The sequence below is a fragment of the Nannobrachium achirus genome (assembly GCF_963921795.1).
Source record: "Nannobrachium achirus genome assembly, chromosome: 22".
NCBI lineage: Eukaryota > Metazoa > Chordata > Actinopteri > Myctophiformes > Myctophidae > Nannobrachium > Nannobrachium achirus.
The window spans coordinates 22,935,784-22,960,503 of NC_137829.1; the positions used below are offsets into that span (position 1 = coordinate 22,935,784).

General features: G+C 42.3%; 1 protein-coding gene across 2 annotated transcripts in view; it reads left to right on the forward strand.

Annotated features, from left to right (window-relative positions):
- Positions 1 to 24,720, forward strand: part of LOC308307374 (hyccin 2) — a 55,437-nt gene that overhangs the window by 11,995 nt on the left and 18,722 nt on the right. For both annotated transcript variants that reach the window (XM_080752611.1, XM_080752610.1), the window contains exons 2-7: positions 7,074 to 7,155; positions 14,835 to 14,911; positions 16,584 to 16,685; positions 18,975 to 19,154; positions 21,864 to 21,944; positions 23,715 to 23,830. In XM_080752611.1, the coding sequence (XP_080608737.1) occupies positions 14,861 to 14,911; positions 16,584 to 16,685; positions 18,975 to 19,154; positions 21,864 to 21,944; positions 23,715 to 23,830 (530 nt within the window). In that variant the 5' untranslated portion in view covers positions 7,074 to 7,155; positions 14,835 to 14,860. The remainder of the gene's footprint in view (positions 1 to 7,073; positions 7,156 to 14,834; positions 14,912 to 16,583; positions 16,686 to 18,974; positions 19,155 to 21,863; positions 21,945 to 23,714; positions 23,831 to 24,720) is intronic.

The following is a 24,720-nucleotide window of genomic DNA, read 5'->3' on the forward strand; positions in this document are numbered from 1 at the left end:
ACACGATTGCAGTCACACTAGGCTAGCAGCTGTGCCATTATAGAAGCTGTACCATGTTAGAAGCTATACCATGTTAGAAGTATTTTTTGTTTTGTTTTGTTTTTTAAACGTGCATAGTTATAGGGTTTCTCGAACTAATCGATTTAATCTATTTTAATAAAAACGGTTTTGGGGGTAATTGGGGAAATAATTTCTTTATTCAAAATTTATGTGAAAATGGGGAAATAACCTCGCAACAGATAGTGACTGCAAGAAACGGTGAATAGCCGATCTACAGTTTAGCTTATAGGACTATGTAATGTAATATATTATCTAGTCCTATAAGCTAAACTGTAGATCGGCTATTCACCATTTCTTGCAGTTAATCATACTGATACAATTAGTCGATTACAAAAATGAAAATCTATTACATTTTCTTGCTTTGATTAGTTGAAATAAAAAAGATTTATACACAATGAAAAAGTATGCTTTATGATTCGAATAATTGACAAGGTAATCATTCAATAGAATAATCGCTAAGAAAATAATTGATAGGTACAGGCCAGGGCAGTACCTATCATAGCATTTCATATTGAAATCGAAGTGTTATGCTATGCTAGTCAGTGCTCCAATGACCTGCACTAGCCCCTCATTATACTGTAAGTGTATATGATATGGGTTACTTTGTTACACATCTTTGTACCATTAACTGTGATCCCAGCACATATGATACTATACCAAAGGTACCCTCCCCAAACGTTAGAATAACGCTTTTCATGTGTTGAATGGAATATGACAGATTTGAATCCCAAATCCCCACACTGTAAGAAAACATGATCATTGTAAATGGTGATCTGCCCTATGTTGTGAAGACCAGTGCAGATCAGTTGCTTTGGCCAAATCAGGGTCATAATAATCAGACTTTAGATTGTGTAGTCTGTTCTGACCTCCCATCATAGGTTTTGTCATGCTGGGAACATGTTGCGGGCAAGGTTTGTACGCCATGTGCATTTCATTTGATCTGTCATCAGCGAATGTGAAACCCAAATGCAATACAATACAGGAAGTTGGATACAGTACATTTAAAGATGCTGGAAAAAGCATAGACATCAGAAAATGTCGAGAAGGTGTTATTAGCCGTAGAACATATTATTATTTAACATAATTCTTTAGCAATTCTACCCAAACATAAATAGTTTTAGCACTGCAACCCTTCTCTAGAACCAGAACCATGTCAGCAATGAACCAAAACCAAAGCACCAGCCACCACTGGCAGAGAAGCAAACCTGGAGGGAAAACATTGGACAACTGACACAAATGAGCAACGAACAACGGTCTAGGCACTAGTAGGCAGGTGTTGTACCTTACTTCCCTGTTTTGGGTGGAGCCGTGGTTACAGGATCTGTCTCTGCTCTGTCTGTACAGAGAGGAGCCTGTACTCAGTGGTTTGTTTGTCCTAGATTAATGAGTTACCATTGATGGATCCTCTTGTGATTCACCACTATAATGAATGATATGTATTGTGTCAGGCACTTAGGGGAGCCTTGCACTCAAGCGGTGCTGTGCTGGACATGGACTCAAACTACAGTACTGCAATGGAGACTAAACATCCTGTTGCTCGTCTGTCATGCTTTTACACACACACACACACACACACACACACACACACACACACACACACACACACACACACACACACACACACACACACAGAGGGAGAGAGAACAGCAGTAGTGTGAGCTTGATCAAAAACGTGGTGTCTGTCATCATGGAAATGATTTGATTAGTGTGCTTTTAGAGCTTTTTTAGGTAGGAGTGGAATGTTGCGTGTTGATTAGCATGCTAGCAGTGTTGCATATTTTGGGGAACTCTCGCTATTTCTACGTTGCATTAGTTCGACAAAGGGTTAGGTTTAGGCATAGTTTTACTGAGGTTTGGGTTAGCTTTAGGCATAGATAGTGGTTAACATTCACCAGGTTAGCATTCACCAGCGTCGGCAGGTTAGCTTTTCACCAGGTTAACATTCACCAGCGTCGAACTACTGGTACGTCGAGCAAATGTTATGTCGAAAACTCGAAATATCAACACGCTCGCGGCCTCGCGCTTATTTTGACAGCCAGCAGAAGACGACTCATGCTGGCAAAGGGGTAAGAGTAATGATCTGTTGCGCTATCTTTGTCAGATATGAACACGTACACAGACTCAAGTCACTCAACGCTGATAATGAAAGGGGCTATGATAATCTCATCATCTCACCCCAGATTATCACTAGACAGACCGTACGCTAATAGTGTGGAAGAGTATATAAATGTGGAGATGTTCATTTTTGAAACGCTGATGCTTAGTTCATAGCACGTCAACAGCGATGGCGGAGTCCACGAAGTGTTGTTCATCTGAATAGGTGTGTCATCACCTTCGTGTGTATGCCTAGTTCCCGCCTTGTGACCTTCTTATTGGTTGCTGCTTTGTCTCTCTACAAACCACAACTTTTCTGTTAAGTTGCTGGCTCTGCCTCCTGTTGGATTGAAGTCGCTCCCCACCATAGACGGTTCATGGAACCGCACTACAGGAATTCAGTGGTGATGGTGTGTATTAGGAGCCGAATTTATTTAGGTTCAGGGAGTCACAAAATCTCGGCAGCACCGAACAGCAGAATTGGTCACAAAATCTCGGCAGCAATGAACAGCCGAATTGGTACCCACCCTCCCTGCCCCTCTGAATGACGTCCTATTGTAGTTTAGACAGCCGAACCAAAATAAATACGGTTCTAAAAGTGGAGTATGCATCGGCCCTTAGGCAACTCTTTTTACTACTTTGGTTAAATAATGCCTCATACGGCGAAAAGTAGGGTAAGGCTATTTGACTGTAATCTTGTTCAAACTGCAGTCTCTCCATCGTCAATACAAGCCCCTCACTGTTCCCATCTCAGTGTGGGTAGGAAGTAGTTCCTTCCCCTCCCTTGTATGTGGAGGTATAACTACTCTCTACATTAGACAAACGCAGGGTGCCCACTACAGGGCTGAATGGGCTACTGTGTGTTGCCTCACCCATGCCTGTATTATTAGTCTGATGGCGTCTAGTAGTCTTGTAGTGCCTTGGTCCTAAATTAATTTAAGCCTTGCTTGAAAATTGGACATCAATCAAAGGACTGGCAACAACTTCATGTCATTGTACAGAGTTGTGAAATGTAAGTAGTTCTTTACTTGTGATGGATTATAGGGGACTAGGGGTGATTGATCTTTATAAGCAAATCCAAACTACGGTATATGTACATTTAGCATTTTTGCCTACTCTGTAGTCTGCAGTCTCTGCACACTCAGCAACTTGATGATATCTCTCAAATTGAATTGTAGGCCTCGTTGTAACAATAAGCACCATTCCATAGCGTTTGTTCTGTGTCATTGTGTCCATGGGAAGTGTAGCAAATAGGACAAACACTCTCCTCTTCCCTTCTGAGCACAGGACAATGTGCAGGTCTTGTAGAGAAAGAATGGCCCTTGAAGAAAAGTTTAGCTCATTGTTATTTGCCAAGCTTCATTAAGCTTGTAACACGTTCAGCCAATAATGAGGTTGATTGAACACTGCAAAGGGATCAGAGCAGGAAGTTAAGCAACTCATTTATTTTTTACACCATGTATATTTATGGATAGACAATGACGCCACCTTGGCTGCAGCCTTTGTAAACAATGGGTGTGTTTGACAATAATCAATTGACAATTGTCACCAGAAACGGGGTAGGGATGGCCAAATGGAGAAATGTTCTTAACCGGTCACCGTTAAGCCTTGTCGGTTAAGTAACCGTGTGTTCAAAAATGTCCATTAAAAAAAAAAGGAAAATACACCTCCCCCCATTTATAAAGTGTCCTATTTACACATTAAAAACAACACAAAACGGAGAATTGTTATTATGCCGCGTCTACACGGAAATGTGTCCATAATTTACTGTGTAAAGACGACTGGTTTAACGTCCCAATAATTAACAAGCTCACTTGTCGTGGATGCACACGTTTTGAACTTGCAGATCGTCTATAAACCTATGTCATCAAACACGTGTAACACTAGAGAGTTGTGTTTTAAGCTCTTCGTTTCTCTTTAAAATGGGATTCACGGAATACTCCCCAGTCAGGGGAAAAGAAGCAACTTGGACTCCTCATGCATGGAAGGAAGCATGAGGTTAGTCCGTTGCTCTCCTCAGGTTGGCAGATGGGAGTGTAGCGCCCAGGATTACATTATATAATTGACAGATTTGACACTGGGTTAAAAATGGGTTACAAAATCGTGGGATAAAAATTTTAAGGAAGAAAAAATAATTTGAAGTTCAGTGGGCTTACAGTATATAGGAGGGTCTAATATTGAATCAAGCAACTTAAAAACTGTCTGGGGTGCAAACAAAAGAGTGAGTAGATGTTAAAATGACCCCAGATGTTAAAGTAAAATACCCCTTTAAGGGTAATCCCAGAGAATCAGACTTGTATTTATTTGAACTCATTTTGCCCAGAACATGGACACAGGGTTTCGTCAGGATATTATGATGAATCACATTCTAGGCCCCAAGTCAAGGTCCCAGTTAATTATTCACTCCTGTAACCAGAGGCGAATCTTTTTCTTTCTTGTTAGCCTTACTTTGCTTTTTTATGGTTTAGCCCTAGGGCCTTGTTTGTTCTCAGTTAGTCTGACGTGGTCATGCTTTATGGTGCCATACATTGCTTTTAGATTGTAATTATATACTGTTATGTGAATATCTGACCCATAAACTAACCTACTGGAAGTTACCCAATGCAAAATACAGTTGCTGAACTTGCCTGGGTAGCATGCATGTCCTTCCAAAATAAAATCATTTCATATCTCTGTCTATTAACTGATCAGCAGTGCAACAAAGGGAAGTCGGAATAGGATGGGGCACCCATCCTGTGGACCACAAATCTCCACGCTCCCAACAATTATACTGTCTGACACAGTAATGTCAAACTGCGGTGCCTCCAGTGTTTGTCCTATATTATGCACTGGTTAAAGCAGTGGTTCCCAAACCTTTTAGCTTGAGACCTAAAAGAGAAATTAGACATTTGCCCGGGACCCAAACTAGTGAAAACAGCTACAAACATCTACAAGCTCACGCGTGTAGGAATCCAAAAATGAAGGGACCCATAAAAATGTGTCCACGGCCCACTGCTTGGAAAACAGTGGCTTAAAGCATTCAGCTGAATTCAGCATGAGATAAATATTCACCACAGCTGCTACAACCTCATCCTTGGGTACACTCTGTATGTCTCTTCTCTCTGATCTGTGTGAGCGAGCCTCACTGGTGCATGGGATATGTTGGCTAATGCAAATGAGCTAGTCCCACTCAATACCATCACAGACACCTATCCCATAGCCTGGATGGACGATGGGTCTGATATTATAAATTCTCAAAAATAACATTTGAAAACAGGGTTCTGCAATTTGCCTATACTGGCAGGCATCGTGCACAATGAATTTGAAACTGATTGGTATAGTAGTAAATGAGATTAGCTGTGTTATTTGGTGCCTCCCAAGGGAGCCCGGACCCCAGGTTGGAAACACTGAAACAGATGGCAAAAGGGAATTTTCTTGACTTTTGTGATGGAATGGTAATATGCCAGATGTCCTTCAGATATCTGTTCCAAAATGCTTCACATCAAGGGGTCACTTATGATATAGCAGTATGGAGAGAGAGAGAGAGAATGACACAGTCCTATTTATCATAGCCTTGTCTTTTTGTATCCCTGGTGATTCTTCACCCTGTCATGTAAATTCTAAGGGTCCTCCAGGTTGGCGGGCAGAGTGTTGCCATGCAACAATAGGGAAAATGAAAACTGACTAACCCATTGTGTCACGCATGCCTTAAACAACTCACCAGGTTTCCATTAATTGAGTACTAAGGACCCCAATGGAAACAAGCCATAGGCTTTCTTGGCTTTAAAATCCTATTGGCATACCATGTATTGCTCTGTACTTTCCTGTGCTTGTCTTTGCAAACTGTTAATAAAGTATTGAATAAATCAAAATCCACTGTTCAAGTGTAATAAATAAAAAAGGCTCAACCCCGATAACCAAACTCACAACCATTCATCATAATCCTACACTTTATTTGACAACTTATCCTGTACTACTTGAAAGTAATACTGCACTTTATACACAATTCACTTTAGTCTATAAAAATATATATTGCCCTCTAAGACACTATTTTCTTATTGCACTTTTTTAGTGCAATAATATATGAGCCATGTAAAAATTGCTTTAGTCTTGGCCTTAAATAGATACTGTATACTTTTTGTACCCGTTTGGTACCTCTGTTCTTGTATTTATGTACTATGCTTTGTTTTCCCTGTGTAATGTAATATAATGTTCTCTATTGTCTGCCTGTTTTTGTTTCTATGTTGTTGTTTTTTTTATCTGGGGACTGCGGATGTAAATTAGAATCTTTGCTAAATCAAGTGTATTTACATTACATTGGGTAAAAAAAAAAAAAAAAAGAATGGTGCATTTATATAGCGCTTTACCCAAAGCGCTTTACAGAGATTGTGCATTACATTCACCCATTCACACACACATTCATACACCGGTGGTGGAGGAAACCATGCAAGGCACCAATCTGCTCACTGGGAGCAATTAGGGGTTCAGAGTCTTGCCCAAGGACTCTTCGACATTAACTCAGGGGGAGCCCGGATTCGAACTGGGAACCCTTCGGGAACCCTTCGTGCTCTAATAACAGTTTCTCTACCCCTGAGCTATGCCGCCCCATTGAAGTGTTGGTCATTAATATGCAATGTCTGTCTAAATAAAACAATTAAAGTAAAGTAAACAAACAAACACAAAACCTATTACAGAATCTTCATTCTCTAATGTTGAGTTACAGTATGATCAAAGCTCTGGTCCTCCTTATCATACCCTTTTAACAAATTAAACAGTGTTTTCTTTTCTCTCTTCTGCTTTGATTGAACATTTTCTATGCACAGAATGTTCCTCTTATGTGGCAGTTGCACTTGAATTGAAACCAAAACCATTCCAGAACTTTAGTCATGTGTAGATTGATATTGTTAATGACTGGTGATTCGATCCCTCTTGTTTTGCAGATGACCCTCGGTGACTGACAGATGTGTGGCACTGCGGAAACCCATCTTCTCCTGGTGGAGAACTGAGTTCTGGGACAGTGAGGTGAGCGCTTTAGGGGTTGTCTTCTCAAAAGGTCCCTCCCTGTACAGTGTACATACATGTCAATGCATGTATTGACATCCCTCTTCATTACCTCAACAGCTCACCTTATTGTTGTTTCAATAAAGCTAAAGTTACTATTTATAATAATCTCTGAAGATTTGTGGCAATATAGAGTGGATACTAACTAGTAAGACGCCTCAGGGCGACAAGCGACCTCGCCCTAAATCTGGCCAGAGATGTGTGTGTATATATATATATATATATATATATATATATATATATATATATATATATATTATATATATCCAGTTACCCATATATGGAGACCCCTGGTATCCATATATGGAGATCCATGTACTGTATATGGAGATATGCTGTGAGAGCCCAAACATGCTTACTCAGTTATTCGTTACGTGAAATTCCTTCGACATCTATGACATGACATCTGACATCATACATACAATCCCATATGCCCATACATGGAGATCCTTGTCTGTAAAAACAGCCACACAGATATGGGCTGTCTTGGCCATCTGTCTTGGCCATATATGGATTCTGTTAGTGTGGTATGTGGCCGATGTGGCCTCCATATATGGGCATTTCCATATGAAGTCCTGTTAGATATGGGCTTATTGATGACATCAGGGAACTCCATATATGGGCATAAAAGGAATAGTGTTAATGTGGTTCCCCTGACATCACAGTGATGTCAGAGCGGCAAACCCATTCTGTTAGAGTGGTACCCCTGACATCAGAGTGATGTCAGAGTGGTAAACCCATAGACCGTACACGTGTACTCTTCCAGACGGAAGGAGTCAGCATGTGCCGTTTCACGCAATAAACTGCGACCTTCGGTCGCAATGATGTGGTGTATGCTATGGCTTTGTCCTGGAACGTAATGCCACATGGACGATTGTGCTTCTCACATTGTCATTTTTTGCATCTTGTCTGTTAATACTATCATGTGTGTTTGTTTGTGTTGGCTCTTCACAAACCTGTCACTTCCTTGCATAATGCATTATGTTCTATTAGTATCTGGGCTATGATGAGAACACATTCTGCAGGCAAGGTTTTGTTGGATAAGATTTGATGCTGGAGTTGGTTGCTTTAATCCCGCTAGGCCTAACCGTGGAGAATTTCCTGTGTCAGTTTGACAGCTTGACACGGCAAAAAGGAAATGAGTGAGTTGGCTTTTCTCATAACAAAATGAACAAGCCCTCTTAGTGGGGCCTTGCATTTCAAGTAGCCAGGAGAACTGAAAAGAAAGTTACACAATTCAAAAAGGGAAATTTCATTCAGATCCTTATCTGCTCCGAGAAGGCAAAATGATTGCTCACACTCCTCCTGAAATCTTGTTCTAAAACCTGTTTGGTAACATGATAAGGATGTAATGGTTATGTAATTAAATTGTGACATCATCTACGATACGTTTGCACTGTTCTAGTACTGACGCCATGACTGCTTGGACTCCATATTCGGGCATGCCTCACACATGGAACTCAATACATGGGCATAAAAGATCACAGACTGATACAGAAATCTCCATATATGGGTATAAAAGGGACACAGAAGATTGTAGATTCTGGGGCGGCGCTGGCCTACTGGTCCGGGCAAATACCACTTAGGCATTTGCCACATAGGCATGGTTGCCTGGCGGCGGCGCCGGTTCGATTCCCGATCCGGACGACCTTTGCCGCATGTCACTCCCCATCTCTCCCCCATTTCCTGTCAGTATACTGTCCTATTAATAAAGGCATAAAAACCCAAACACAAATCTTTAAAAAAAGAAGATGGTAGATTGTGTGAAGGGGGTCCTACATTATTAATAGTCCATTGTGGAAAGAATTTAGTTTAGTTAGAATTTATATTTTAGATTAGAACGTCCAAATTTGATAGAAATAAAACAGATTTGTGCTGGGTAGGAACTAAAACAAGTTGGAGATCTCACCACACCATTTTCTGGGATTGTCCAATGGGGATACATCCAGAAATATTGGCTATTTGATTTACCAGATTATCCATTAAAACCCTATTTACATATATCGTAGGAGCAGACAATTCCTGGAGGGTTGGTGGGTAAACCAAAGCCAACTTTTTCCCCTCTACACCAAATATCTTTGCCAAAAACACCCTGGCAAATATACTGTATCTACAAGCTCACAATTGTCATCTGCTGTTTTGTGTTTTCAGTGAATGTTCGCCTATTTTGACAATCCCAGAATATGGACGCTAGAGTTCATGTGGTTAAGTAATGGATAGGGAGTTAGGGACAGATGGAGATAGAAGTGGAGAGATGGGAGATCAAGTTATGCATGTGTGTTTTGGGTGAAGGAGGGTCAATCATCATCATCTGTTTTAAGTCCGCTTGCAGGCACCGCTGGGTTGGACTGGCTTCTCGCTATGGCTTTCTTCCACCGGGAACGGTCCATGTCCACCTCATGGTCGATGCCGAGTGCCCTCATTTCAGCCACCACGGTCATCTGCCAGGTCTTCTTAGGCCGGCCACTGGGTCTTGTCCCCTCTACGTTAAACAACATAACTTTCTTCACCCAATCATTCTCTTCCTTCCTCACTACGTGTCCGTACCATCGCAGTCTGCCTCTCCTCACCACATCATGAAATTGAGAAAATTATACAGGATAAAGCAACGTGTTCACGAAAGTGATCCTTTTGTCATATGACGAATGGCGAAAATAAGCAAACTACAAGCTTGTGAATTTGTACAGTAGATCTGCTAATTCTTTCTTTTTTTTCACCTGTTATAACATGCCCAATAGGTGCGGAAGGGTTAACGTGGTTAAGATGTTAGATTGTGCCATAGACATAGTTTCACATGACTCTCATTACCCCATAAAAGCCCTATTCAACCTCTGACAAAACAAGGATTAGGCTCTCCGCTAAACCTAATGTCCATTTCTTGGTGCCACTGTTATCTTGCAACACTGTTGAGTTTGTAACTTTCCCTTTCTCATACGCTATGTATACTGGATACTTTTTGATTTACACTATCACTAATCAGACTTTTTTTATTTTCCGAATAACTGAACACAACCAGTTTACTACTGTATCTTAAGCTACTACAGTATGATAAGATGGCGAAACCAATGGAATGGAAGTGTGTTCGAAGAGGGGTTGACTATCTGACACATAGTCAGTTAAACTGGCAGATGAAATGTAAATGAGAATTTCTCGCTTTGAAATGAAAAATACATACACTTAGTCCTAATCCATAATCCTATCAAGTAGAAACCCCAACAAGCTGTTGAGCAAGACAAAGCTGTTTTCTAGAGTGCTGAAATGCTAAGACGGCAGAATGTGGATGACGTAACTAAGGCAGCTCAAAGCCTATGTCTCATGACCATGGTCTGAAAAACATCATATCAGACACTTTGAAGAGGCATAAGCCTTGTAAGAAATTTGTGTTTGTTAAAAATAAGTATAAATAGCTCTATATTCTTATAGTAATCATTGTTATTAGTCATTTTACAGTTTACAGTTTAGGCATTTAGCAGACGCTTTCAATCCAAAGCGACTTACAATAAGCAGGTAATACACATCACTATAATAAGCAAGATAATAATGTCAGTACATTAACAACAATATAACAAATTCATAGGAATGTCAACCTAGAAAAAACATAACATAGGTAGACCACGCACCTAATCAGTAAAAAACTTATAAAACCTAAAAATGCTATCTAGCTTCATGTATGGTCATTGAGGGAAGGGGGAGTGTTACAGTAGTGCTATGGGTTTAGGTGGAGTCTGAAGAGGTGAGTCTTCAGTCCACCGCGGAAGCTAGGGAGTGAGTCTGTAGTTCTAAGTGCGACAGGGAGTTTATTCCACAGTTTGGGGGCCATGAGGGCAAATTGTTTAGGACAAGTGGATTTTTGTCCTGGGGTTTTTAGCGAGGGTTCTGTCAGCATCCCTGTGTTGGCTGATCTGAGTGAACGGGTGGGGTTTTTGGGGTTGATCAGGTTTTGGAGGTATGGACAAGAGGAAGAGGGAAGGAGATGGTCAGGGGCATCACAAAAAGTGGGATAAGTGGGACTGAGTTACCAGGGCCCAAGGTGGAGGGGCCTTAATTATTTTATACTTTAGCTATTGAAAAATAGCAGATATACAAGCTCACAGTGCGGCACCTTTGGCTGCTTTTTTTGGAGCTGTGTGGAACAAGCTCCGCTATAAGCAGCAATGTGTGTCCAGTGTCCCACAACTGTCCGGTTGAGTTTGAACAGGATTTGCGCATGCGCGACCGACCGCACACACGCACACACACACGCACACACACACACACACACACACGGCTCGAACGACCGAAGAACACATATGGAGAGGAGAACGTGGCAATTAGCAAATCTACAAGCTCACAGACTTTACCACACACCCACGCGCACACACACACACAGAGACTTGCATGAGCATAGATCTGGAACTGCTCAAATTCACAGCTCCACTTCGAACCAAGGTTTGATTTTTTTTTAATCAGTAACAGCGGTCTCCTTGTCTCTCCAACTCTTTTCTCTCCAGCTCTTTAGTAAATGGAAAAGGCATTTTCAGCTTGGGATACCTGTCGGCGACTTGGCGCCCTGCATCTCTTGCAGTAACACCCTCAACTGGTATCCAAACAGTCACTGGAGCCTGTAGCTTTCCCATCCCCACACTACCAACCTTTAGTATGAATATTCTCTCGCTCTCTTTAACTCTCCCTCACTTGCACTGAGACACATGCCTCATTCATAGCCAGCCTAAGCAAACACGGCTTGCCTTTTCATGGGATCATTAATGAGGATACATTTTCCTTGTGATGTTTTTTGAAGGAGCGATGGCTTGTTATTTTAGGCAGTCCCCTGCGGTTAATTTTAGCTTCTCGATACAGAGAAAGAATTAGAACATGGATCAAGCTTCTGTCCACAGCCCTACATAAATTGTTTTCCTCTGCTACAAGATGATATGGAAAACCAGCCTGCTATTAAACTCCCTTTTATATGTCTAAGTAAAATTGGGAAGAAAGATTACTATAATTATTAATTTCTTTAAACTTGACGTATCTAGCATCTAGTATATCCTAGCATATATCCTTTAGACCACTGGTTTTCAACCTTTTTAGGCAATGACACCCCCAAAATAATTATATCTGGTAACCCCTATCCTGATAAGTACTCGGAATGTAGGCATTACATTTTGATTGCATTTAGTTTGACTCGGTTTCACAGATGTATATTGTGAAAATGGCAACTCTAATCTAAAATCTAAATGGTCACTTTACCGTCAACTCTGTGGGGACCCTGGGGGTCCCGAGTCGACCCACAGGTTGAGAACCACTGCTTTAGACTGAAATCATCTTAGTTACATGATCATTTTCAAAGCCTTTGTATACTCGACTCAATGAGACTCAAGGTTCAACCTCACTTTGAACTTTATTGTCACATCACGTGTTTACAGGTGTAAGAGTGGGTGAACCTTTTCTTTTTCCATGAATTGCAGTTAAAAAAGACAGTCATAAGGAAGGAAACATTTTCAGATTACAAAGAAATATCAAATATACATCAATAAGATGTATGAAAAATGAAATGCAAATAATAATTTGTGATTATGTAATTTATTCACAATAATGTACTGTATATTCAGTTACAGTTGACTGTAGATGGGTGAGTGCTTTAAAAGGTTGCTGTGCAACCTTTTGGAACAAATAATTGTACCTGCAGTGTGTTCTGAATTGTAATTGAGGAGTTAGACACCTATGATAGGGGTGTTACTTGTGTGAGGACTCCACCCTATGTTGCACTGTATTTTGTGGTTACTCTGGAAATGCCCAGCACCATCCAGTTCGCCGCTATCTCATCTCCTCACCTGTAGGCCTTAGTCATGGCTCATTTTGTCTCTCATCTGTCCCTTTTTCTTATCTTCTCTCCCTTGCAGTTGTTGTCTCCGCAAGGCCGAAAGGCATGGCCAAGACTTGCTTTGCACCCTGTCCGTCCGTACGTCCGTCCGTGTGTGTGTCCGTCTGTTTCTCCGGCACTGTTGGCCCGGTCGCTGCCAAACTGTGCACACACACTCCCTGGATACCAATTCAGAACCTCTGCCCCACATTTTCCACATGGGCCTGTTATAGTACCACCATGAGGCCGATTTTTGCATTTTTTGACTCCTACAGATTTTATCCAAAAATCACAACTCGGTAGACAGTATCTCTATAGTCATGCGATCAAGGCGGCTCTGTCCGATATTTCATATTCCATCCTGATTGGCTAACATTGGCTTCCAATGTTTGCAGGATTGGTCCGGTTCTGAACAAAATGCCTCAAATCATGAACACAGTGTACGATTTCCATGAACCCACTAGGTCAAGGAACAAATGCCAACCTTTTCACATTGGCCAGCAGGTCGACTTTTGCAAAATGTCTCAAATCATGAATGCAGCGTCCGATTGCAGTGAAAGGCAGAAGAGGACATGGTACCCTTTTCACATTGGCCTATTATAGCGCCACCAGGAGGCCAGAATATGTGTAATGACTTGGCGGAGACCTGTGCTCGGAAGAGAACTACTTCTAGTTCCAGCTTTTTTTCCCTGAGCCCCCGTTCTCCCCGTTCAAACTCCTCCCTGTGTTGCCATTGCTCTCTCCTCCAACCCTCTGTTCCTCTCTTCATTCCATCCTGTATCTCTGATCACCATCTCCAGGGGTGTCGCACCAAAGTCTGGGCCCTGGGTACAAGGATTCACTGCGGGCCCCCCATGAATGTTCTTCATAGGGGGTTTAACCCATTTAGATGGGGAACGCATTATTACGCATTATGTGCTTTAAATATTGAAAAATAGCAGACGCGAGTGCCACGCTGCGAGCTTGTAGATCTGCTTTTTTTTCTTCTTTTTTTTCATGTGAAGGACCCCCAAACTGATATGTATTTGGCCACGGACCCCCACCTCAAAATATTTAGTTCCAGGGACCCCCAGAAGCAAAATTTGAGTTACAAATGTTCGCTTAAAAAATACTGTAAGAGCCAAATCATTAAAATATGTTCCATGAATTGGTGTGACCATGGGGTGGCGCTTTGCGCTATAAAACGGCCAAGTTCATGGGCACCTGTGGGATGTTTTGACCCGGAAGGGCAAAGGTTTTTGACCGCAACCTACTGCTGTTCAAGTCGCTGCGGCGCGAGTTGTTTGCTGTAAATGTTTGATTACGATATATTCACCTGATCTGTCTACATTGGAGCCCAGTACAGTTTACAGTTTACAGTTTAGGCATTTAGCAGACGCTTTTAATCCAAAGCGACTTAGAATAAGCAGATAAAACATCACAATAAGTACGTTTTTGCTTTGTCACGGTGAAGTTAGTAATAAATACACTTATGCATGAAGAGCTGGCCTGCATCTTATCATTTAACATCGACACAGCGAAGTTGAGCAAACAGTATGATATTAAATAGACCATCGGCGCGTCGGCCTGTAGCGCGGTATGAGACCGCGCTCCCTTAATAAATACATATACCAGTATTTGCACACATTTTCACGTCTTTTCAAAAATAGCAGATGTGTGCTTGTATATCTGCTATTTTTCAATAGCTAAAGCATAAAAATAATGAAGGCCCCTCCACCTTGGGCCCTGGTAACTCAGTCCCACTTATCCCACTTTTTGTGACGCCCCTGATCATCTCCCTCCCTCTTCCTCTTGTCAGGCGGCCGAGGGGGGGCTCTGAGGAAGATGTTGGGTACGCAGCGTGGCGTCGTGGAGGAGTGGCTCTCAGAATTCAAGGTAAGATACTGGCTTTGCACTTGCTTGTGACTCATGATGCTGATATGCGTGTGTGTGGCAGTCATCCTTGGTGTGGCTCATTGTGAGTGGAAGAGTGTGTGTGTGTGTGTGTGTGTGTGTGTGTGTGTGTGTGTGTGTGTGTGTGTGTGTGTGTGTGTGTGTGTGTGTGTGTGTGTGTGTGTGTGTGTGTGTGTGTGTGTGTGTGTGTGTGTGTGTGTGTGTGTGTGTGTGTGTGTGTGTGTGTCATTGAACCTCTGTAATATTTGATTCCTATGGGGATTATTATTTAATATGGTAGTCTTGGAAAGCTATTTTGTGTGTGTGTGTGTGTGTGTGAGAGGCTATAAATGGATGGAAATCAGAGAGGGTCTGTAGTTGAGAGGCCTTAGCAGGAAGAATGGCTGAAGAGAAGGTAAGAGGTCTGTGAGTGGAGTAGGGATGGGACGATAAGCGATATTATCGTTTATCTTGATAAACACTCACGATAACCATATTGTGGAGATTTAATTTATTGTGATATCGTCCTCTGTCATGCACTGGGATCAATTCACCTTTTATTTGATGAGCTGCATATCCGCGGTACCACTTAAACCCTCTATAACTGGTAAAAGGTACTTATAATATACGTACTTGATACAGTCTTTTTTCCACTCTCTATCAAATGTCTTTGCCAAAAAATAGCAGATCTACAAGCTCACAACGCGTCGCGTTTGCAAACGTTCCACCCCCCAGGATAATGGATTTTATTGCGATAATATTGTAAATTGCGATTTCTTTTGTCACAATAATGACAAACATATCGTCCAATCCCTAGAGTGGAGGGATGCTGTTCTGGGCAGAGGGAGATGGAGTATGTGATGATCAGAGTCTGGGAGGGGAGGTAGAGAGGAAGGGAGGGAGGCAGAACACAGTGAGTCAGTGTATGACCAGTCCACTCCAGGCACACTGTGTTCTATCTTCAGCCAAAATGGCCATGCTCTGTTCTGTGCTCAGGAGAAGGCTATAGTGTCAACCTGTCGAGACAGACACACACAATTTATTTTAACCACGCAGATTGACACTTGCAAATGTTCAAATCCGCTGTGTTTTATTCACACACATAGTGTGCCATGTGTGTTGGGAGTTTGTAGATCTGCTATGTTGGGTGCACTACACGCGCACAAAGTTCATGTTGATGCTGTTTGAAAGAAGCCTTGGCTCAAACAGCATCAACATTATTACTGTTCATGGTTGTGGGTGCCAACGATTCCACTTTGGGTTGTAAATGACTCTCAAACCAAACGCCAACAGGATGAAATCACCAGCGCTCCTGTCCAAAAGCATAACCAAAAAGTCAGCATATAGTTTGGCTGCGCATATTACTAGTTCTAATTAATTGGCCAATAAGTGTTCAAAGCGGTGTGTGAAACATTTATGAAAATGGCCATGGCCATTTGACAGTCAAAACGCCTACAAGCAGACAGCAGCAGATCAACATTGGAACTCCTTGTCAGCCTTGCATGAAGAGGCTGTGCAATGATTGAAATATAAAAAAATAAATTAAACCAATATTCAAATTCAAATAGCAACCTGTCGAACAAGCATCAGAATACTCACTCACTCTCACACAAATGTCTATCTTACTTGATGTGTATATACAGTACGTGTTCTCTCTTCTCTCCTTTCACCGCAGACCCTGCCAGAAGCCCACATCCCCAGCTATGCAGGCAGCCTCCATCTGAAGAAGTCCCTGGTGCCAGCACTCTACAGAGTCATCCAGGACCCCGGCAGTGAGGTAATACGCATACACACACAGTACACACACACAACACATCATTATGATTCAATGGCAAGTTCATTTACAGTGGATTCCAGAGACAACACAGTAAAAAAAAAACTCTAGTGTGGAAAAATTGACCAGTAAGGATCCATTGAGGATTATTCTATGCAGGGTTGTTTTCAAACTCAGGGAAACTTCTTGTGACCACTTGCCTGATGACACACACAGACATAGACACGCACAAGCACACGCACAAGCTCAAACGTACAGCACACACCGGCTGTGTTCAGGGGAGGATAAGATTGACAGCCACAGTTGCAGTGCCAGCCTTGTTACCTGTGAGATGACACAGCATGCCTCACACTCACAGGGTGTGACATCTGCTGCCCACGCACGCGCACGCGTGCACACACACACACACACACACACACACACACACACACACACACACACACACACACACACACACACACACACACACACACACACACACTGCCATATTGTGACCACCACATACTACAACTTGGACTCTAGTCTGTGGAAAGGTGAAAACTAAGTAAAGCCTGAGCTATACTTGGTTGCGTTGAGTGTGGGTGTCAAGTCAACGCGTCAAACATAGCAGATCTGCAAGCGCTGCGTTGGGAGCTTGTAGATCTGCTATGTTGGGTGCACATCACACCGGCACAGAAATCAGCCTTAAAGGGATAGTTCACCACTAAAATCTTATCGATCACTCACCCCATGGAGACTAGAATTCATGGATATTTCTTTTGTTTTTGTCGCATTCCTATGCCAATAATTTGATGACCAGCAGTGGTTCCCTATGGAGACACAAAGAGCCTGCTTGGTTCCCTATGGAGACACAAAGAGTCTCCTCAAATTATTGGCATAGGAATGTGACAAAAACAAATCTATGATTTCAAGTCTCCATGGGGTGAGTATTATCGATGTAAGAATATATATTTTTTTTGGGTGAACTATCCCTTTAAGTGTTGGATGTCTATTACAATACAACTACTGTACAACTAACATGCACATAAATATGTGCCAATAGACATCACATGATGTTTGTATATAATGTGTAGTGTACACTGATTCTTTTTCATGTTTCTACCAGTAATAATTAATACATGTATTTTTATTGGAACAAATTAGATCATTTCTGAAGCAATGCCTCAGGCACTAATATCACTCACACTCAGACCAACATTAAAAGTCCTCCAATGCTCGCTCCTTCTCTTTCTCTTCTTTTACACTCTTTCATTCAGGATTATTAACTCCATTAGAGTTGTCAGTCTGACTGCACAGTCCTATTAATGATTGCAGAAGTGTGTGTGTGTTTGTGTGTGTGCGCGAGCGAGTAAGCGAGTACATGTTTGTGTGTGTATATGCATGTGTGTGTACAGTATTGCTGATTAGATTGAGGCACAAATGCCCTGCCCAATTCAATAACGAGAGGGTACTCGCTGCAGGGTCAGCTACAGTGTACACACACACACACACACACACACACACACACACACACACACACACACACACACACACACACTGTTTTTCCCAGTTGGTAGCCCAACCCCTGGACAGTGTAAACATGTCCTTCGATTGGACCTGTCTATGCCCGCATCGTAGCCAATCTTAATGGCTTAATCAGTTCCTATTGACTGGACTAGGAGATAAAACTTTCCCTCTTTATGTCAATGCACTAGTGAATCTTATCTTTACATCAGCGTTAAGGCAAGATGAAGCCTCACTGCATTCCTGTACCTAGAAAGACTAATCCGATCCAAGATGAATGAAGGAGCGATAGAGAGAAGCATGTGAGTGAACGGTTAAGTTTATCTGGAGGGCTGGGCAAGTCAAGAGAAGAGAAGCAGAAGATTGAGTGAGTTAAGTCGTGGGCAGGCTGCTGCAGCTCATCTTAACTCCTGCTCCATCCTCTTCGCGTCCTTCTTATTCCCCTTCCGTACTTTCCTCCACACGCTTATCGTTTGTCCCGTTAACAGTTTTTATCCACTGACTCTTTAGTAGAGGTCAACCGATGAGAATCTTGGTTCCCAAACCTTTCAGGGTGTGACCACCAATAAAAAGATCAACAATAATGGCATGCCAAAATAGGAATTCCAGTTTGAAAGTAGTTCAAAATCGGGACACTTCAGTTGCATAATTATCGAAAAGAAAAGTCAAATAGTGGCGGATATATTGGTAGGCTGTAATGTATAGGACATTGAATAATACAGTTGATTGCGGTGTACTGTTAAGACATATTTTGACATGCATGATGTCTTTTCTCTGTCTCCCATCCAGCTCCTGGAGCCTGTGTGTCACCAGCTCTTCGAGCTCTACCGGAGCTCGGAGGACCGACTGCGGCGCTTCACCCTGCAGTTCCTTCCAGAGCTGGTGTGGGTGTACCTCCGCGTCACCGCCAGTAGGGACCGCCAGAGTAACGGGTGCATCGAGGCCCTCCTCCTGGGCATGTATAACCTGGTGGGTGCCATTACCTCTCGGCACAATGGTGGTAGCAGTAATGGGTGTCGCGTCGGGGCGAGTCGGGCAACCACACTCGCAATTTCCCAAAATTGCAACTTTTCTAGTCAGTTATATAACGGGCTTCGATCGGGCCAACGGTGCCGGAGATTAGCTGCTCGCAGCAGGGCGCACGGATGGGCAGGTAGCACTCCATCTTTAAGATGCACTGATATTGTATTTATGAGGAGAATATGTTACTAGACGATACTTTGATGCTATACGTGTTAACAATGATGTCAAATACAGTAATGACCAAGACTTGACTGTCCTCAGGAATATGTCAGGGCATTATCTATCTCTAACCTTTTTTATTTAACGGTTTCAACAAAGCCAACGAAGCAAGCCTTCTTATTTACATTGTCGGACAGGAAAAGCATGAAATATATATTTTTATTTTAAGAGTTGTTGCAGGATAAATGAAGGTCTTCGTTCGTAACTATTGGAGGTAAGAACATTATTGTGGCACAGTACAGTACGAAACAGTCTGTAGGGAAATGCTAGTGTAATGGACAGACCTCAGATGTATAGCTTCAACAGGAAACACCCTTGGGGAAATGGGCTAAGAGCAAACGATATCCATGGAAAGAGCTCCCTGTAAGCTACCTCAACGAGAGGTATGTTCATGCATTATTTAGCTCCCTTAGCCATACCATTCTACACATAGTCTGCTATGGTCATTGACTACACGGCGCAGATAAGCATCCTTGCTCTCAGCAGCTCCATCAGATATTCAGAGATATACTGCCAGCCAGTGAAGGGTACGGCCGGGCTATGGTAGGACAAAGATTGTACTGAATGTCAGAGATAAAGCCATATAACCTGATTAGTAACACATTCAATGGCCTGAATTATGGATGCTTGGGGCGGCTGGTGCACATGGTACACACGGAGAATTAAAACATGCAAGGTGAAATAAAATCTGGATTGTTAATTTAATACCCATTCCAGTCAAGCCTTAGCATGCACATTTACCAGTTAGAAAAGGGTCAACCACATGAACCATAGCGTCATTATTCTGTGCATGTCGCCAAAAATAGACGAACATCCGGTGAAAATAGCCGATCTACTGCCTCACAATGCATTGTGATCCTGAAGATTGGTTTTTCTTTTCTTTTTTTTTTGCATACAACTACAGTAAGTATATAGGGTTGAAGTGGTTAACAGCTGATTCCTATCAGTTGAAAATGCTATAGCTGACTAGTTTGGATTACTTTTTGAAATGGGTTGCGTTCAAGGAAGCTTAGAAATGTAAAATGGAGTGACCGGGTCATTGGAGGAGGTCTTTAATGAGGCCACTGTGCCAGGTGCTCAGTTGTACACATTTTATGTTTATATATTAGGCCTTTGTTGCTGACACACTTAGTAGCTATTGATGAGTCAGTTGGTATGGGTTGCTAGTAATCAAAAAACCTTTATGACTTTGGATAATAGTGTAGTTAGTAGCTGTCAATTATATCCCTGCATTTATATTGTGTTTTCGAGTCTTGAGACCATTCAGAGTGCTTTTATAATGTATGCCTCGTAATCACCAATTCACACCGATGGCAGAGATAACCATGCAAGACACTGAGATGTTTTTTGGCAGTAGTTAGGCATGCAGTGTCTTGCTCAAGGACACTTCGACACAATGCCAGGTAGGGCATTCATGAATAGTGATTTTTTGTATTCAAATTATTCGACCTCAAAGTATTCGAATAGTCGAATATTCAACAGGACTTTTGTGGGGCTGCATAGCTCAGGGGTAGAGAAACCGTTATTAGAGCACGAAGGGTTCCCAGTTCGAATCCGGGCTCCCCCTGAGTTAATGTCGAAGAGTCCTTGAGCAAGACTCTGAACCCCTAATTGCTCCCGGTGTGTAGGTTGGTGCCTATGTAAAGCGCCTTGGATAAAAGCGCTATATAAATTTACCATTTACCAAGCAAGAGGTGAACATTGTGAAAATAGCCGATCTACATGCTCACAACGCCTCGCAATCTGCTATTTTCACAATATTTATCTGTGGAACCGAGTCACATTAAATGTAATGCCTACAATACCCCCACACTTATCAGGGTGGGGGTCCCCAGTTCAAATATGTTTATTTTGGGGGTCACGGCCTAAAAAGGTTTGAGAACCCCTGGTATAGAGCATTAACAAATTCATCCACCAGGGGCATTGACAACTCATTCTTATGACTTCCTATCTAGCCAAGTTTTATAAACTATATAATTTTTTAAAGCGAAAACAATAAAAAATAAACAAATATTTGACTTCTGTGAACAACGTTGAATAGTGACTTTGATATTCGAATATTTGGTGAATGCCCTAATGCCAGGAGGAGGCTCAGCAATGGAACCGGGAACCTTTCAGTTCCCAGACAGGAGCCTGTCTGGGAACTGTCTGGGTTTCCTGCTCCACAGAGAAGAATGTCCGTTTGGCAGTGATTTTTGTATGACACTGTTTCTTCTTATTGCCCAAGACAAATTTCTCCTCTGAGACAATAAAGGCCAATTCAATTCAGTCACATTTCATGGTTAAACTCATACAGTACCTGACAAATGTGTGCCTGATTTCTAAAAACAACCACCCATATTTTCAAATAACATGGACTCTCCCTCTTGATTCTGTTCACTCCTTCCCTTTCTCCTTCCCTCCCCTGCCTCCTACTTTTCTGTCTTTCTGTTGCAGGAGATCGTGGACAAAGATGGCACCAGCAAGCTCCTGTCCTTCAGAATCCCCTCTCTGTCCAAACCATCTGTATATCATGAGGTGGGCTGTTCACTACACCTTACTGTCATGCCTTTTCTTTTCTTTTTTCGTGTGTGTGTGTGTGTGTGTGTGTGTGTGTGTGTGTGTGTGTGTGTGTGTGTGTGTGTGCATGTGTGCGTGTGTGTGTGTGTGTCGTCAGTGTCCCCAGCCCAGTTGGGTGTTTATGAGAGCAGAGTAGTACAGTATTTATTGCTGTAATTTCTTTCCCTGCTGTCGGTATGAAGGAAGCAAGGAGTTGGGCTTGTGTGTGTGTTTTTCATTTGTGACACAGCCTTCTGTGTCAGATGGCTATAACGCTGATCACATGCTAGAATTAGCATACACTCCAGTCTCTCATTTCGAATCCCCCCTCCCCACCAACAGCCATCCGCAATACTGACGGCGGAAAACCAATTCAATTAAGGGGAGACCTCTGCTCTACACACCATCAGAATGACTAAGTGGCTTTGCATAACCACAACAAATTCAGAACCCCTTCACTTTGCCATAGATTAGAATTTTTGCTTTGTCATTGGTTCGTTTCTCCGGTTCCATCTCTCCCTATCCTTCTCATTCCTGCCCGCCTCCTTCTTGCAGAGTAAATCTGAGCACAGCCACACAAGCAGCCCGGCAACCATTCATGATCTAATGCCTGCGTTTATAAACTTCTCAGACTGTTAGCTAAGTCAGTGGCAGGTCACAGGTTATGTGACTTATCTAATTCGACTAGACCAGCAATCCTCAAACATTTTCATGTCAACAATAGTACCAAATGTATAAATATTTGAGGAGCAAATATCCCCACAAGCTTAGTAGAATTTGGACATAGCAAGAACAATGTCCTGGTCCTTGGTTGATTTATGGTCTAAAAAAGATTTTTAGAGTTATGTTTACAATTAATTAGGCGGGGCGCCCGCTGGCCTGGTGGTCAAGGCGCATACCACATACTAGGCTATGATGCCTGCTGGCGTCGCCGGTTCGATTCCCGATCCGGACGACCTTTGCCACATGTCATTCCCCATCTCTCTCCCCATTTCCTGTCAGTCTACTTTCCTATCAATAAAGGCATTAGGCAGGATTAGGCATTTATAGAATAGGTTTAGGTAGTTGGGTTGGAGCTATGTGATTTATTCTTGGTTGCACCTGTGTTGTGCACCTGTGTTGTGCCCCCCAAAATAGATCGGCCTAGACCTACACACACACACACACACACACACACACACACACACACACACACACACACACACACACACACACACACACACACACACACACGTTTACTGTGTGTGTGTGTGTGTGTGTGTGTGTGTGTGTGTGTGTGTATATTTAAGTCCATGATTCTGGTGCTCTGCTCATTCATACTTTTTTCCTATATCAGGGTTAAGATCACAAGTTGCCCTTCATTTTTCCCTGTAGAAGACTCCTTGTTTTCACTGTGTTGTAGGACTAGAATCTTAATGGCCCTTCCATCTATTGCAAATGGAAAGAAATAGATAAGAATAAATAAATGTTTGCTGTGTCCGAGCCGGTGCTTGTGAATACAGAACAGTATCATATGTGTGAACGATTCATCTTTTAGTTTGTTACTTTTATGCTGTGTGTGTGTGTGTGTGTGTGTGTGTGTGTGTGTGTGTGTGTGTGTGTGTGTGTGTGTGTGTGTGTGTGTGTGTGTGTGTGTGTGTGTGTGTGTGTGTGTGTGTGTGTGTGTGTGTGTGTGTGTGTGTGTGTGTGTGTGTGTACATTTATTTGTTTGACTGACTTTATCTGCATTCTGTGTGTTTGTACATGCAGCCCTCCAGCCTGGGGTCCATGGCACTGACTGAGGGAGCTCTGTGTCAACATGACCTGATCAGAGTGGTGTACAGTGGCATTCATCCACAGAGAGAGACCTTCACTGCACAGAACAGGTAAAGCACTCACCCCAGTTAAAAGCACACATTGATATTGTGACATTTTGTTATCGCAATAGCGACAATTGGTCAATGTCACATTACTAATATTTAGTGTAGAGCCAAAAACAGGAGGGGGGCCTAGCATAGAGCCATGGTAGACGCCGGTCAAGTGGTTATTCAACTTGATCTAACAGCTGTCCGATGATTATGTCAGACATTGCTACACATCTCAAACCCCAACCGTTAAATTGCTTCCTAAGCAGTGCACTTGTTGGAGTAGTGAGTAGGCTAATACCAATCTAAGCAACTGATTTTAAGAAAGTTACCAGGGAGGGAGGTGTGGGAAGTAGGCCTGCACCTCAAAATGATGTGTGGTTTTCAATAGCACATCATACAATATAATAATGGTTGTTTATATCTTGTGTATCTTGTTTGCTTAAAACATGTACATCTAAAAATGGCAATATCAACCTTTCAATCAGTGTGTTAATGATTGAAAGGTTGATCAGCCTGTTTTCTAGTGTGTTTTTCACTGTAGAAATGACATTCATCAGCGTCACAAAGCTGGTATTAGCAGGCCCTCCATTCAGTAACCATTTTAACCTTCTCCAGAGTATGTGATCCTGAGCAATGGGCCTTCGGAGTAGTGGCCATTTGTTTTCAGTATAACAGGCTCTCCAACTAAAGGGCTTTCAGTCCAATGGGGCTATTTTCCCAAACTATTAGGGTTTCAGAATAATAGGCCTTTGGACCATTGGGCAGTCCCTGTGAATCTTCTCTTGTTTATAAGAAAGCAGCCTTTTTAGATAATAGCCTTTTCTGCTAAGGGTTTGGCTTGACTGAAAGCCTTTTTGGATCTCTCACATATCTGTTTCATGCCTCCCAGTGGTTGAATGATAATCTTA